The following is a 16668-nucleotide window of genomic DNA, read 5'->3' as shown; positions in this document are numbered from 1 at the left end:
GCAGTGACACATCTAGGAAAGATTCAGTCATTGCAAAACCTTGCAATTAGACAGAAAATAACATATTAGTAAAGGGTGAGGCACTATCTGGGGATACATCACAAAAAGAAGATGCTTACTGGATAAAGAGACATAATTAGTCATCAGTTGTACATTGTAAAAACCCCACAGTTAATGTCTAATGGTGTAGTCACCATTGTATGGAAACAAATAATTGCAGAAATTGGTGCAAGTTGTATATATTACTTCTATATACAATTTCTGATAATAGAACATATCATGTAACAAGTCATTCAACATACATTTTATTTGTGTGTATGTCATTGTAAAAGTAAGATGATTGGTAAATCCTAGAGTTAACTGGTGAAACCCAAGACTTACAATCACAGTGTGGTACAAGTCTGAAGTTTTTTATTATATGCCTAGATTTCGATCTTTTACCAAGAGACGTTGGTGAATCTTAGGACGTACCCATACCAACTAGTAAAACCATATTCATTAAAAAAAATCAGCTTAGCGATTTATTGAAATAGTTTGTATTTATTGTAAATTTATGTGTTTTGAACATTATTACATTCCAATGTGATTATAATAAGCAATATTCCATATTAGTGAAAATTTTTGTAAAAACTGTTACCTTGTGAACATTAATTTTTGTTACAACAAGGCTGACTATTGTGGCATTTCAAATTATATGGAAGATGATTTACATAAGCATTTTTCTGAAATGGTTCACACAATCTCAAATAAGAAATGATTCATTCAGTAGTCACATTCTTGTATTTACGATTCAGTTCCACAATCATCCGTGTACTATAGCAATGTGGGTTTCATATAGTACATTAAACAGTTCATCAAAATGAACATAATAACAAATTTTTTATTGTCCAGTAGACACCAGTGCTATGAGTTTCTCTTCACCTCCAATTCAAATGTCTGTAGTGAACAGATTTTTCATCAGGAACGATTTCTGCATTTTTCACTTTACATAACAGAATATTATACTACTCAGCAGTTACATAAAAATTGTTGTCCTTCTTCTTATTCACTGATTCACTTAAAAGTTCATAAAATCTGTTACGCATAACATCACTCATTCTGATGCGAAGCTGCAGGAAAAAGACCACTAAAATGAGTCGCAAAGATGACTGTACACACGGTGCTCAACACTGACTGAAACTACATAGCAGTGAGTGGACTGAGACCTCATAATTGCCAACAAAGAAACTTATCTGAATGCAAAATTGGCAACAATGAAACTTGGCTGAACCTGCACAACAGAGGCGGGAGTCTTCGACCCAGCTTGTTCCAGTTAGCACTGGTAAATCCATAGGTTTAACAATGTCTCTTGGTAAAAGTCTGAAATCTATGAATGTAATGAGAAATTTTGGACTTTTACCACACTGCAATGGTAAATTTTAGGTTTCATTGGTTAATTCTAGGATTTACCAATTATCTTACTTTTACAGTAACATTTACAAGGCATAGCTTTTTCGCTGATAACCATCAAAACAAAGGAAATCAATATATCAGCAAGGTATTTTAACCTTTTTGACTGCCATTTGTGGTACTTATATGTCAAGTTTTTGTTTGTTTAGGGTGTAACCCATGTGCATGTTAATATTTTTGAAACATTGCAGAGCAAAGTTATGAGCAACAATGTACAAAAACATTGAGTCAGATTTATATGTTCATCAAACTGAAACATGTATAATTCTAGGACATCATATAGGAAATATATATGAAATTCATCCATAGAAAATATGATAAGAATTTAGACTCCTGTTACACTATGAACTCACCCAAATGAAACAGTAAACCACAAAATGACAAGCACTGCTGTCAATCTACGATGAGGGTACACAAACAACTGAAGGAAGGAATTCCAAAACTGAAAGAAAGAAATAGTACAATCAAACAATGGAAAATACAGGATGCAATGTAACAATATTATGAGTAGGAAAGTTGCTACTCACCATGTAGCGGAGATGCTCAGTCGCAGATAGGCACAACAAAAAGACTCTCAAAATTATAGTTTTTGGTGGTTATGGCCTTTGTCAACAATAGACAGACATATTCACACACACACACACACACACACACACACACACACACACACACACACACACACACACACACAACTCACACACATGACAGCACACACACACACACAACTCACACACATGACAGCAGTCTCAGCCTGAGACTGCAGTCTCAGGCTGAGACTGCAGTCTGCATATTGTTGATGAAGGCCTTAACAGCTGAAAGCTTTACTTGTGAGACTCTTTTTGTTGTGCCTATCTGCAACTCAGCATCTCTGCTATATGGTGAGCAGCAATGTTCCTTAAAATAGTACAATTATATAACCTTACAGAACTGAAAACACACTGTGCAGGAAATAACTATGCATTGAATTGCTACTCGGAATTTATTTTTATTAAGTGTATATGTAACCCAGATGTAGTAGCTATGCAATAAATATGGCACTTTTACGAAACCTGAGTTTCTCCTGGCATATACTAGAGGAATGCAGCTGGGTCATGTCTTCAACAACTGCTGAAGTTTGGACAAGTACACACTCTGTCATTTTGAATGCACAAAAGCAGAAAGGAAACATTGTGACCGAGCAAGGTGGCGCAGTGGTTAGCACACTGGACTCGCATTCGGGAGAACGACGGTTCAATCCCGTCTCCAGCCATCCTGATTTAGGTTTTCTGTGATTTCCCTAAATCGTTTCAGGCAAATGCCGGGATGGTTCCTTTGAAAGGGCACGGCCGATTTCCTTCCCACTCCTTCCCTAACCCGAGCTTGCACTCCGTCTCTAATGACCTCGTTGTCGACGGGATGTTAAACACTAACCACCAAAACACTGTGCAAAGGACTTTAAAACCTTGGATTGCAGAGCACTTCCAAGAAGTAAAACACACACACACACACACACACACACACACACACACACACACACACACACACACACACACACACTCCCCCCCTCCGTCTCTCTCTCTCTCTCTCTCTCTCTCTCTCTCTCTCTCTCTCTCTCTCTCTCTCTCTCTCTCTCTCTCTAAGCACCACTACACTACCAAAAATAACTGACAGCAGAAGTATGACCAGTGCCAAGGTAGTGTTGAGCAATAGCAGATTTTCTTAGCTGCTGTAAACATGTGTGACCTTTATGCTCAGTACATTGGTCCTCCACAGTCCTGATGGTCTGACCAATATCTGACATGCCACAACCGCAAGGAATAAAACAGACACCTGCCTTACACAAACCAAAATCATCCTTCATTCTTTACCCTTCATAGATTCTAAAAGGGGCCTAATCTCAGATGTGTTTTTTGACCACCATCTAAGATTAGGGTTCTGTTAGGATCGATAAAAGATGATCTTGGTTTGCGTAAAGTGGGTATCTCTCATAATCCTTGCAGTTGTGGCATATTATATGTTAGTCAGACCATCAGTGCTATGGAGGACTGATGTACTGAGCATAAGCATCACATACACTTACAAAAAGTAAGCAAATATGCTCGTGCAGAAAATTGCCTTGGCACCAGTCATCCTATGCTATACAACATGGAGATTATGGCAAGCACTTCCAGTATAGGGATATTGTTATTAAGAAAGCAGTTGAAATTAAATTAGCAAGTAACCTTATGAATAGAGATGGAAGCTTTTGCTTAAGTTCTGTGAGAAATTCTGCTTTCTCTCTTGTCAAAATACAGAGCGACAGACTTAATGCTATCTCATCCATTGATTATTAATATTCACTGTTGATAAATTCTGATGTCAGTCATCTTTCATTGTATGTTGGCAGTAGTGTTTACATAGTGTGTGTGTGTGTGTGTGTGTGTGTGTGTGTGTGTGTGTGTGTGTTTCATCTTTCCATAAATGCTCTGCATACCAATGTTTTAAGCTCCCTTGCACAGTACTTCCTTTCAGTTTTTGTGCCTTGAAAATGACAGAATGTGCATCTGTCAAAACACCAGTGGTTGTCAAAGATGTCATCTGGCTGCATTCCTGTAATTTTTTTGGACATGGGACTTCTATGTTAATTCTATATGAGAAAAGGGTGAAAAGTTTTAAGAGAAGTACTAGAGTATTGAAAATTGTTTCTGTAGAAATTCTGCAGAATTTACAGGTAAGAACACAATTTTAAAGAGCATGGTTTTGAAACAATAATCCATGCAGATTAGCCAAGTGGTCTAAGGCACTGCAGTCATGGACTGTGTGGCTGGTCCCAGTGGAGGTTCGAGTCCTCCCTCGGGCATGGGTGTGTGTGTTTGTCCTTAGGATAATTTAGGTTATGTAGTGTGTAAGCTTAGGGACTAATGACCTTAGCAGTTAAGTCACATAAGATTTCACACACATTTGAACTTTTTTTTAAAAACAATATGGCTCACAATGTATTCTGGGTCATATACTTTTTTGTAAAAATACAAGCCCTTGTAGCAAACATGCTGTAGTGTACTAGTTACAATGACTGAACTCAGATATATTATAACAACATTTTCAATCTATGTGGATATGACACAAATTCAACATTCAGTTTCATATTTACCCAGGGTGCAGTTGTATTTTGTGTAGGGAGGTGGTTAATGCATTGATGAAATGAATTTTATTTGATCATTTAGGATTAAAATGTGTAAATAAAAGTACATGTAATGTAAGTCACATCAAAAACAGACAACATTCAATACCACTTATTTCTAAAGAGCAACCATTCTGGTTAAACTCCTTTAGTAGATACTCTTTAACAATGTAAAATTCATTTTCCATCAGATAGTCTTTGAGCTTCTTTAGAAAGTTAGGATAATATATACTATAAAGTAGGTTTTTAACAGTCTTCTTAGTAGCTTGATCCAAGTACTGGGGTCCTTTTTCAAGCATTTTCAGAATATGCATTGCATACTGTTCTTCCTCTGTGTGTCGTGGGTCTGTACATTAGCATTTGTAATCCACTCTGAACTATGTTTTGTCATGTATATTATTGTCAATCTTTTGTCATGCATATTATTGTAATATGTATGTACAAAGATGTAAAGGTTACAACGCCTAGATTTTTGAGGCAGTTTCTACATATTTCAGAAGCCTTTCTTCTTAAAATAATCCTAATTGCTTTCTTTTGTAATGTGAACACTCTCTTCCTTGCTTGACTATTAGAGTTTCCCGAAACTGTCACCCCATAATGCTGGTTTGATTCAAAGAGTCCACGGTATACTGTGCATAGAATCTATTTGTCTGCATATTGTGTAGCTGCTTCATTATGAATATTATGGAGCTAAGTTTCTTACAGCCAACAGCACTGCCACAGTGGTAACACTGGTTTCTCTCAGATCACTAAAGTTTAACTCTGTCAAGCTTGGCTAGCTCTTGGATGAGTGACTGTCAGGATCTGCTGAGCATTGTTGGCAAGCAGGTGAACTCAGCCCTTGTGAGGACAACTGAGGAGCTACTTGATTGAGAAGCAGTGGCTGTCATCATGAAAACTGGCAAGGGCCAGCAGAGCAGTGTGCTGGCCACATGCCCCTCCATATCAGTGATGCCTATCAGATGAGGATGATATGTTGGACAGTTGATACAGTTGGACCTTCCAAGGCCTGGTTGGATGGAGAGTTTTTTACATACGGAGTTAATTTGCTGTTTCCATAGTAACTCATTATCCACTGTAATTCCTAAGAATCTAGTAGTGTAAGAGCCTTGTGTGTGTGCACTCTCATGAAATTGTTGACATGTCACTAGAATGTATATTATTTTTTTCTCTTTTCTGCATTTTATGCATTTATTAGTAATGACAACAGACTGAAGCATTATGTTTTACCTTATGTTTTTCTGTATTTTGCTTCATGTATTGCAGCAAAAAATGAAAAAAAAAAACTTGAACATATACATTTCCTATTCGTCTTACCCTAAATAAGGGAAACAAATTTATGCTTTAAAGCCATTTACTGCAACAAAATTAGCAGTAGGTTTTTGTTGGTATACCAGTATTTTGAGTTTATATATGTTTGATGGAACATGAGCTCTTGATATACAGATGGCAACAATTTATATTATTTTTGCTAAAGGAAATAGCATTAGCATTAGGTCAATGACATTTTTATTTTAAATAAGTTGTATTCATATGCCAGAAAATGAAACTTCATCTACATCTACATCTACATCTACATGGTTACTCTGCAGTTCACACTTAAGTGCCTGGCAGATGGTTCATTGAACCATTTTCATACTACTTCTCTACCATTACACTCTCAAATGGCGCATGGGAAAAAGGAACACCTAAATCTTTCTGTCTGAGCTCCGATTTCTTTTATTTTATTATTATGATCATTTCTCTCTATGTGGCTGGGTGTCAACAAAATATTTTCGCATTTGGAAAAGAAAGTTGGTGACTGAAATTTTGTAAACAGATCTAGCTGCAAAGAAAACCACCTTTGTTTCAATGACTGCCACCCCAACTCATGTATCATATCATTGACACTCTCACCCCTATTGCATGATAACATGAAACGAGCTGCCCTTATTTGCACTTTTTCTATGTCCTCCGTCAACCACACCTGGTAAGGATCCCACAATGTGCAGCAATATTCCAGCAGAGGACAGACAAGTGTAATGTAGGCTGTCTCTTAGTGGGTTTGTCGCATCTTCTAAGTCTTATGTCAACAAAGAGCAGTCTTTGTTTTACCTTCCCCACAATATTATCTATGTGGTCTTTCCAATTTAAGTTGCTCGTAATTGTAATTCCTAGGTATTTAGTCGAATTGACAGCCCTTAGATTTGTGTGATTTATCGTACACCCAAAATTTATCAGATTTCTTTTAGTACCCATGTGGATGACCTCGCAATTTTCTTTGTTTAGTGGCAATTGCCACTTTTTGCACCATACAGAAATTCTCTCTACATCATTTTGTAATTGGAATTGATCGTCTGATGATTTTACAAGACAGTAAATTACAGCATCATCTGCAAACAATCTAAGGGGGCTGCTCAGATTAACACCTAGATCATTTATGTAAATCAGGAACAGCAGAGGGCCTATGACACTACCTTGTGGAACGCCAAATATCACTTCTTTTCTACTCGATGATTTACCATCCATCACTATGAACTGTGCTCAGAGAGATCACAGTTCATAGTGATGGATGGTAAATCATCGAGTAGAAAAGAAGTGATATTTGGCGTTCCACAAGGTAGTGTCATAGGCCCTCTGCTGTTCCTGATTTACATAAATGATCTAGGTGTTAATCTGAGATCCCTTGTCGACAGCACTTATTACTTCATGTGATGTGCTGTGCTGTGTTGCACAAGAATGATATTTTCTGAATCCATATTGGTTATGTATCAATAAGTCATTTTCTTCAAGGTGATTCATAATGTTCAAGTACAGTATATGCTCCAAAATCCTACTGCAAATTGAGGTCACTGATATGGGTCTGTAATTCAATGGGTTACTCCTATTTCCTTTCTTGAATAATGGTGTGACCTGTGCTACTTTCCAGTCTTTAGGAACAGACCTTTCATCAAGTGAGCGGTTGTATATGATTGCTAAGAAGGGCGCTATTGTTTCTGCATACTCTGAAAGGAACCTGATTGGTATACCATCTGGACCAGAAGACTTTCCTTTCTTAAGTGATTTGAGTTGTTTTGCAACACCTAAGATATCTACTTTTATGTCACTCATTCTAACAGATGTTCTGGTTTCAAATTTTGGAATATTTACTTCATCTTCTTTTGTGAAGGAATTACGGAAAACTGTATTTAGTAACTCCGCTTTAGTGGCGCCATCGTTGGTAACATTTCCATTGCTATTGTGCAGTGATGGTATTGACTGTTTTTTGCCACTGGTGTACTTTACATATGACCAGAATCTCTTTGGGTTTTCTACCATATTTTGAGACAATGTTTCATTGTGGAAACTATTAAAAGCATCTCGCATTGATGTCCACAGTAAATTTCGAGCTTCCGTGAAACTTAGCCAATCTTGGGGATTTTGCGTTCTTCTGAATTTGGCATGCTTTTTTCGTTGCTTCTGCAACAATGTTCTGACGTGTTTAGTGTGCCATGGTGGATCAGTCCCATCTCCTATTAACTTATGCGGTATTAATCTATCTATTGCTGTCGATACTGTATCTTTGAATTTGAGCCATATCTGGTCTACACTTACATAATTAGCTTGGAAGGAATGGAGACTCTCTCTTAGGAACGCATCAAGCGATTTTTATCTGCTGTTTTAAACAGATATATTTTGTGTTTATTTTTAGTGGTTTTGGTTGATATGGTTTTGAGCCTCACTACAATGGCCCTGTGTTCACTAATCCCTGTATCCATCATGACACTCTCTATTAGATCAGGATTATTTGTGGCTAAGAGGTCAATTGTGTTTTCGCAACCATTTACAATACATGTGGGCTCATGAACTAAGTGTTCAAAGTAATTCTCAGAGAAAGCATTTAGTACAATTTTGAAAGATGTTTTCTGTCTACCACCAGCTTTGAACATGCATTTTTGCCAACAAAACGAGGGTAGATTGAAGTCTCCACCAATTATAACTGTATGAGTGGAGTACTTATATGTAATGAGATTCAAGTTTCTTTGAACTGTTCAGCTATTATATCATCTGAGTCAGGGGGGCGGTAGAAGGAGCCAATTATTATTTTGGTATGGCTGTTGAGTATAACCTATACCCAGAGTAATTCGCAGGAACTATGTATTTCAACTTCACTACAAGATAAACTACTACCAACAGACACAAACACACCACCACCTACATTATTCAATCTATCCTTTCTGAACACGGTTTGCACCTCTGTAAAAATTTTGGCACAATTTATCTCTATCTTTAGCCAGCTTTCTGTTCCTATAATGATTTCAGCTTTAGTGCTTTCTATCAGCACTTGAAGCTCTGGTACTTTTCTAACACAGCTACGACAATTTACAACTACAATACCAACTGTTGCTTGGTCAATTCTTGTGATTTCTTTGCCCTGTACCCTTTGGAACTGGAGCCCTTTCTGATTTTTCTCGAGACTCTCTAACCTAAAAAACCGCCCAGTCCACACCAAGCAACCCCTGCTACCTGTGTAGCCACTTCCTGTGTGTAGTGGAGACCAGACCTATTTAGCAGAACCCGAAATCCTACCACTCCAGGGCGCAAGTCGAGGAATCTGCAGCCTACACAGTCGCAGAACCATCTGAGCCTCTGATTCAGACTCTCCACTTGGGTCTGTACCAAAGATCCGCAATCAGTCCTGTCGATGATGCTGCAGATCATGAGCTCTGCCTTCATTTTGCTAGCAAGACTGGCTGTCTTCACCAACTCAGATAGCCGCCGGAAACCAGAGAGAATCTCTTCCGATCCATAGCGACACATGTCATTAGTGCCGACATGAGCAACCACCTGCAGTTGGCTGCACCCTGTACCCTCCATGGCATCTGGAAGGATCCTTTCCACATCTTGGATGACTCCCGCTGATATGCACATGGAGTGCACATTGGCTTTCTTCCTGTCCTTAGCTACCATATCCCTAAGGGGCTCCATCATCCGCCTAACACTGGAGCTCCCAATGACAAGCAATCCCACACTCTGCACTTGTCCGGACCTCTCAGGAAGACCAGCCATTGCCGCAACAGGCAAGGCCACCCTTGCAGGCTTCACATGTTTGGTACTAGCTTTTAGTTTCATATGTGGTTTTTACCATGTAGTCTCTACTTGCAAAATTTACACTTTATACTTATATACCACATGTGTGATCCATGGTATGTATCAACACAAACAAATTTGCATACCCATAACTTGAATGATACGTTTCAACTTTGAAGCATTTCTCATTTTAGTACATATAACATAAAACTGGGCCTAACTAATACTTTGAAAAGCAAATCATCAGCCTCCCCCTTTTTTCAATTTTTGGGCAATGGAGTAATGATGATTTGCTGCTTTAAATTAATCTAGTATTAGATCAACGACAACTACACTATGGCCATTAAAATTGCTACACTATGAAGATGACATGCTACAGACACGAAATTTAATCAACAGGAAGAAGATGCTGTGATATGCAAATGATTAGCTTTTCAGAGCATTCACACAAGGTTGGCGCTGGTGGCGACACCTACAACGTGCTGACATGAGGAAAGTTTCCAAGCGATTTCTCATACACAAACAGCAGTTGACCGGTGTTGCCTGGAGAAATGTTGTGATGCCTCATGTAAGGAGGAGACATGTGTACCATCACGTTTCCGACTTTGATAAAGGTCGGATTGTAGCCTATCGTGATTATGGTTTATCGTATCGCGACATTGCTGCTTGCATTGGTCGAGATCCAATGACTGTTAGCAGAATATGGAATTGGTGGGTTCAGGAGGGTAATATGGAATGCCGTGCTGGTTCCCAATGGCCTCATATCACTAGCAGTCAACATGACAGGCATCTTATCTGCATGACTGTAATGGATCGTGCAGCCATGTCTTGATCCCTGAGTCAACAGATGGGGACGTTTGCAAGACAACAATCATCTGCACGAACAGTTTGATGACGTTTGCAGCAGCATGGAGTATCAGCTTGGAGACCACGGCTGCGGTTACCCTTGACGCTGCATCACAGACAGGAGCGCCTGTGATGGTGTACTCAATGATGAACGTGGGTGCACGAATGGCAAAACGTCATTTTTTTGGATGAATCCAGGTTCTGTTTACAGCACCATGATGGTCGCATCCATGTTTGGTGACATTGCGGTGAACGCACATTGGAAGCATGTATTAGTCATTGCCATACTGGCGTACCACCTGGCGTGATGGTATCGGGTGCCATTGGTTACATGTCTCTGTCACCTCTTGTTCACATTGACGGCACTTTGAACAGTGGATGTTACATTTCAGATGTGTTAGAACCTGTGGCTCTACCCTTCATTTGATCCCTGTGAAACCCTACATTCCAGCAGGATAATGCACGACCACATGTTGCAGGTCCTGTATGGGCCTTTCTGGATACAGAAAATGTTCGACTGCTGCCCTGGCCAGCACATTCTCCAGAGCTCTCACCAACTGAAAACGTCTGGTCAATGGTGGCCGAGCAACTGGCTCATCACAATATGCCAGTCACTACTATTGATGAACTGTGGTATCGTGTTGAAGCTGCATGGGCAGCTGTACCTGTACACAGCATCTAAACTCTGTTTGACTCAATGCCCAGGAGTATCAAGACCATTATTACGGACAGAGGTGGTTGTTCTGGGTACTGATTTCTCAGGATCTATGCACCCAAATTGCGTATAAATGTAATCACATGTCAGTTCTATTATATTATATTTGTCCAGTCAATACCCGTTGATAATCTGCATTTCTTCTTGGTGTAGCAATTTTAATGGCCAGTACTGTATATTAGGTTAGTCTGTCAGATAAGTGGGTTCAGGGATTGGGTAGGTAGATTTTCCTATTTCATATTTGCAACAGTCAAATGATGGGAGATAGAGTCTGGTATTCTATTGGCAGACAGGAGAACTATTTCTTTTTTAGTGACTGATACAAGGTTGCCCAATCATTAAGAGGGCCATGGGGATGCAATTCCAGGAAGACGTGCCCACTACACAAACACTGGCATACACTGCACAGATGTTGGGAGCAGTGGGACTAATGAAAAAGCTAATGTCTTCCTTGCAAAGAAGTTTGGAGGGGAATCATGAGTAAACATTCTTCAAAAAGTAGCAATTTCTCTAGTTTAGTGTGCAAGAACAGTAAATGTTTAGTGAGGAGAGTGGATGAGAGAACATCAGCAAGTCATGACTCCAGTCCTCATAGAAGTAAGGCAATATGGTGCTTTTCCTAGTTTCCCTTTGGCAGTAAACATAAGGTGTTTCAGGAATGAATAGGTTGAAATCATAAATGTTAAGCACATTCATCTTTTCATGGTGCAGTTCAATATAAATATGAACCTGCAGCTTTCATTCAACTTAAGAGATTTGTTTGCAAAATAGACATAAACTGCCTTGCTTATGAAGAAATAATTAGCATGTGTGTGACTTTAGATGTGATGATAATTTACTTGCCTTTCAGGCAATATACTGAAACACTGTTAATATTGTAGAATATTTGTTGCAAAAAAGGATACATCTCATCTAATTTGTTCATTAATGTGTTGAAATAAATATTTAATCAATGAAACTTAACTCCAAGTGCCTGTATCTCATTTAGCATGTGTTCATACCTCTTAAATAATTACACAATATTGCAACCCTGTAATAAATAAACAAGTACCATACATCATGACTTCTTCCTTTAGAATAGGATTAATAGTCGCAGCCAGCACTCCTATACAGTTATCTGTTAGCACAGGTCAAATATATTCCTCACTATGAACAAAATTTCCCCAGAGCAGTGTGTATGGTGAATCATGACAAATAGTGTGATAAAGCCAAGGTACTCCATACTAGAGGAAACAAAGGCAAGTTATAAAGGGCTGCACTTTACAGTGGATGTTTTTCACCAAATCTCCAGCTGCAATGGCATTAAACATATCATCACTCTCCTTTTTATTCCATCTCTCATGGCCTGCTGAAAATTTTTGTCCACAACTTTAAGACCCAACTTTCAAAGGCTATGAGAAAAGCTGCATACAAATCTAGTTTCTTATAGAGTGATGCCCATCAACAGCCACAGTCTGGCAGAGTTGCAGTATGGGTAACCCCCCTGAATGCTGCTTGACTGAGTATTATCACTGTCTGCTCAAGCTGAAAAACAAACAGTGTCGGTTTTGGTAAAGAGGCTCTCAGATGGCTCTGGTGACCACTGCATGGGTGTTGCTCCACGAGCATCAGATTCAGCTTTAGTTAGAGCATCCAAACCACACATGTCAACCAGCCAAAATCTCCAACATGTCACCAGGAACAATGGGTGTTTACTTCTTCCATCTTCTTTGTGCCTGCTGGTAGAGGCTCCCATTGACTTCAACCCCATCCCCCCATTGAAAGCAGTGAGCTGCAGCTCGACACCTCCTCTTACGGACCAGAGCACCTGTGTCCCGGAGGTGCCAACCAGGAACTCATCCAGCATGAGTGTGCTGTTGCCATACTGTCCTCTGCCACACTGACCAGGCTGTTTTAAGTACTGATTCAAGGAAACAGGGCCCTCGTAACCCCATCACAGGGATTGATGGGTAATGCCTTAATTTTTATATGCCACACTACACCTTTGTCTGATGGGGTTGCTTCAAGTGGGGAACAACACTTCTTCTACCTGTAATCACCTAAGCCTGCCAGCAAGTCAATGTAAGGCGAAGCAGTCACTGACCCAGTCTCACTTCTGTTCACAAATGAATTTGTTCCTCCCTATGGCCAGCTGAAGTAATGAAGGTGATTCTACTATGCATTGGTTATTCTATGGGCTGTTTCATGATGTGACTTGGCTTGCTTGGGATTTGATTATAATTATATCTGCCTACCACTAGAAACTTCTACTTTGTCAGATTGCAATATCAGCCAGATAAATGATTATGGACCGGTCACAAGATCAGTAATGGTTGTGAACCATGGGTCATTTATTTAGTGTTTTAATGTAATCAACAAATTTTAACAAATGATTTTTGTGATATAAATTGGGATTAGAAATCTTTGTACACATATTTCAAATACAGATTTAGAAAGTGATTATGGACACTGTTAGTGCTTTTCACAATGCACAATCCAAAGATTCTAGGACACCTCAGTGTACTGCTGTGGATGATATTGTGGGTGTTTACTTTTGGTGGCATTCACATTTGAGCTGTTGATCATCAGAAATAAGAAATGTGTGGCATCTGAATGCTGCTGAATATCATATAGCTCCACCATTCTCCAACCACTCACCTTTCATCAATGTATATCTATCAAAAAGTTCACACATATTAATTTTAAACCCTTTTCCACCTTCTCTCTTTTTTCTGAACTTTGTATGTGATTATTTTTCCCTCATTATTACTCTTTTTGCCTTTTTCTATCTTCAGTCCAATTACATATTCTTCAATACTTGTCTGTTTCTCTTTCTCCTTGTTTCTTTCTCTCTCTTACATTTCAGTTTTCCTAAGATTACGTAACTGTGCTTACTCTCACCTATTAAATTACTGTCTGGATTCCTGTTGTACTGGTTATATATGTTCATATGTTTTTACTATGCCGTGAATTATATGTCAAACTACACATAAACTACATTTAAGATTTATCACCACACACTGTTGAACCAGTCCTGCATTCATGATTCTGGATGTAGCATGCCATACACAATTCACAGTATAGCAAGATCTTGAAAATTTGTTGTTTGTTCATTCAGTATGGGCAGAATTACAGTTTTTCTGAATCACTGAATGATTCATTTAAAAAGTTTACTTTCTGTACCCATACTTGCAAATACCAATGTCACATTGCATGAAACTAGAAAGCTAAGGTCCTGCCAAGAAAAAAGTAATTAATAACAGTAAGTACTTTATATAATTATCTTTCTTGCACTAAATAGATAACAGGTATACCTCCACTTCATTACTTGGAGGAGAAACATTTTAGTGTTGAAGGGATCTACAAACATACTCCACAAGCCAACCTACAATGCATAACACAAGATGCCTTGTACCACTGTTAGTCACTCCCTTTCCTGATTCACTCATAGGCAGAGGGAAGAATGACTATCTATATGCTTCTATATGAGCCCTGATTTCTCTTATTTTGTCTTCAAGGTCCTTACTAAAGATATAGGTTGGTGACAGTCTGTCAAAAATGTTGGTTCCCAAAACTTTTTCGGTAGTGTTTCACAAAAGGAATGTCATCTTCATTGTAGGGATTCCCATTTAAGCTCATGGATCAAACCTACTGGTAATAAATGTAGCAGCACACATCTAAGTTTTGCTTCAATATCTACCTTTAATATGACCTGGTGGGGACACGAAAACTTGAGCAGTACTCAAGAATGGCCTACACAAGAGTTCTCTACACAGTCTCATTTATAGATGAGCTACACTTTCCTAGAATTCTACCAATAACTAATGGTAAAAATTGGTCTTCCTGACAGTTGACCTTATGTGCTCATTTTATTCCATGACATTTTGCAACATTATTCTTAGATATGATGTTTAATCGATGTGCTTCTGTCAAACAGCACACCACTAATCTGCAATTACTTACATTTTTTTACAGTTAGTTATTTACACGTTTCACACACCATTTGAATGAGTATTTTATCAAAATTATGAGAACCGTTTGGTTTACAGGATATGTATAGATATTTCATGTTAACATTAATGAACACACTATATTTGAGTCCCATTCATGCACCTACCTTTCAAAACTAGATGTTTTTTTAGGCTATCAGTTTTTAAATTGAAATAGAAAAAGTAGTCAAGAAGAAATAATTTTAGGTTATATTTAAAACTTGCTTTGATACTTGTCAAACATTTTATTTTATTGGGCAGATGTTCAAAAATATATGTTTCTTCATGCTGAACATCTTTCTGACCTACTGACAGCTTTAGCAATGGATAACAAAGGTCATTTATCTCCTCTAGCATTGTAGGTGTGAACATCACTATTCCTGTCAAACTTTGGTGGATTATTTATGACAAATTTCATTAGAAAATATCTGTACTGTGAGGATGCAGTGAAAATGCTTAACTCCTTGATGAGGGACCAACAGGTCAACCATGGATGAACACCACATGTTATTCTCACTGCTCACTTTTGTGCATTCAAAACTTTTTTCCTAAGTGATGGGTTGCCCCAAGAAATTATTCTGTAAGACATTTATTATGTGGAAATTTGCAAAATATGTCAGCTTGTTGATTCATTTATTTCCAAGCATAGCAATTATACCAAGAGCAAAAGTAGCTGAACTTAACTGTTTGAGATGATCAGTGATTTGTTTCTTCCAGTCTGAATTTTCATCAATATTTACATCCAAAAATTGGGACCATTCTACCCTATTTACTAACTCTTGTTCATGTCCTACACCAATTGTTGATATAACTCTATTTGTTGTACAGAAGCGAATATGGTGCATTTTCTCAAAATTAAGGGAGAGTCCATTCTCAGATAATCAACTAATAATTCTCTGAAAAGTGTAATAAACAATCTATTTGTTGTTTCGTCTCTAATGGGATTCATTATAACACTAGTAATGTCTGCAGAAAGTACAAGTTCTGAATGTTGGGAGTTAAGCAGAAGGCCATTTACATATTTAAGGAGTACAAGTGGACCCAAAACTGAAACCTTTGGGATCCCCTTTGTGCCTTTCACACCAAGTCACTAAAATTTTCTACTTTTCAAAATTGTTTTAATTAATCAGCACAAATTTTTGCATCCTGTTTGTTAAGCGTAATTCAAACCAGTTGTGTGTAAAGCTATCAGTTCCATAAAACTTAAGTTTTTCTAGAAGTGTAACATAATCCATACAATCAAATGCCTTGGAAAGATCAGGAAAAATACCAACTGATGATATTTTAAATTAAAGGCTTGTAGTATTTGGTGGGTACATGTATAACTAGCATTCTCAGTTGAGCAACACTTCTGGAATCAAAAGTGTGATATGCTACAAAATTGGTTTTACTTAAATTGAGACTGCTCTTGAATACTTTTTTTTCAATATTTTGGAAAAAAGATACCAGTAAGGAAATTGGATGATAACTATTTAAGTCTTCCTGGTCACTTTTCTTATAAA

At 38.2% G+C, this 16668-nt stretch overlaps 1 protein-coding gene across 1 annotated transcript in view; it reads right to left on the bottom strand.

Annotated features, from left to right (window-relative positions):
- LOC124556750 (synaptic vesicle glycoprotein 2B-like) overlaps positions 1-16668 on the bottom strand; it is a 267673-nt gene that overhangs the window by 59927 nt on the left and 191078 nt on the right. The window contains exon 8 of the mRNA XM_047130748.1: positions 1803-1891. Coding sequence (XP_046986704.1) covers positions 1803-1891 — 89 coding nt within the window. The remainder of the gene's footprint in view (positions 1-1802; positions 1892-16668) is intronic.

Source organism: Schistocerca americana, chromosome X (assembly GCF_021461395.2).
Source record: "Schistocerca americana isolate TAMUIC-IGC-003095 chromosome X, iqSchAmer2.1, whole genome shotgun sequence".
In the NCBI taxonomy this organism is placed as follows: domain Eukaryota; kingdom Metazoa; phylum Arthropoda; class Insecta; order Orthoptera; family Acrididae; genus Schistocerca; species Schistocerca americana.
Note: the sequence above shows the minus strand (reverse complement) of the source record. Positions and strands in the feature narration are given on the sequence as shown.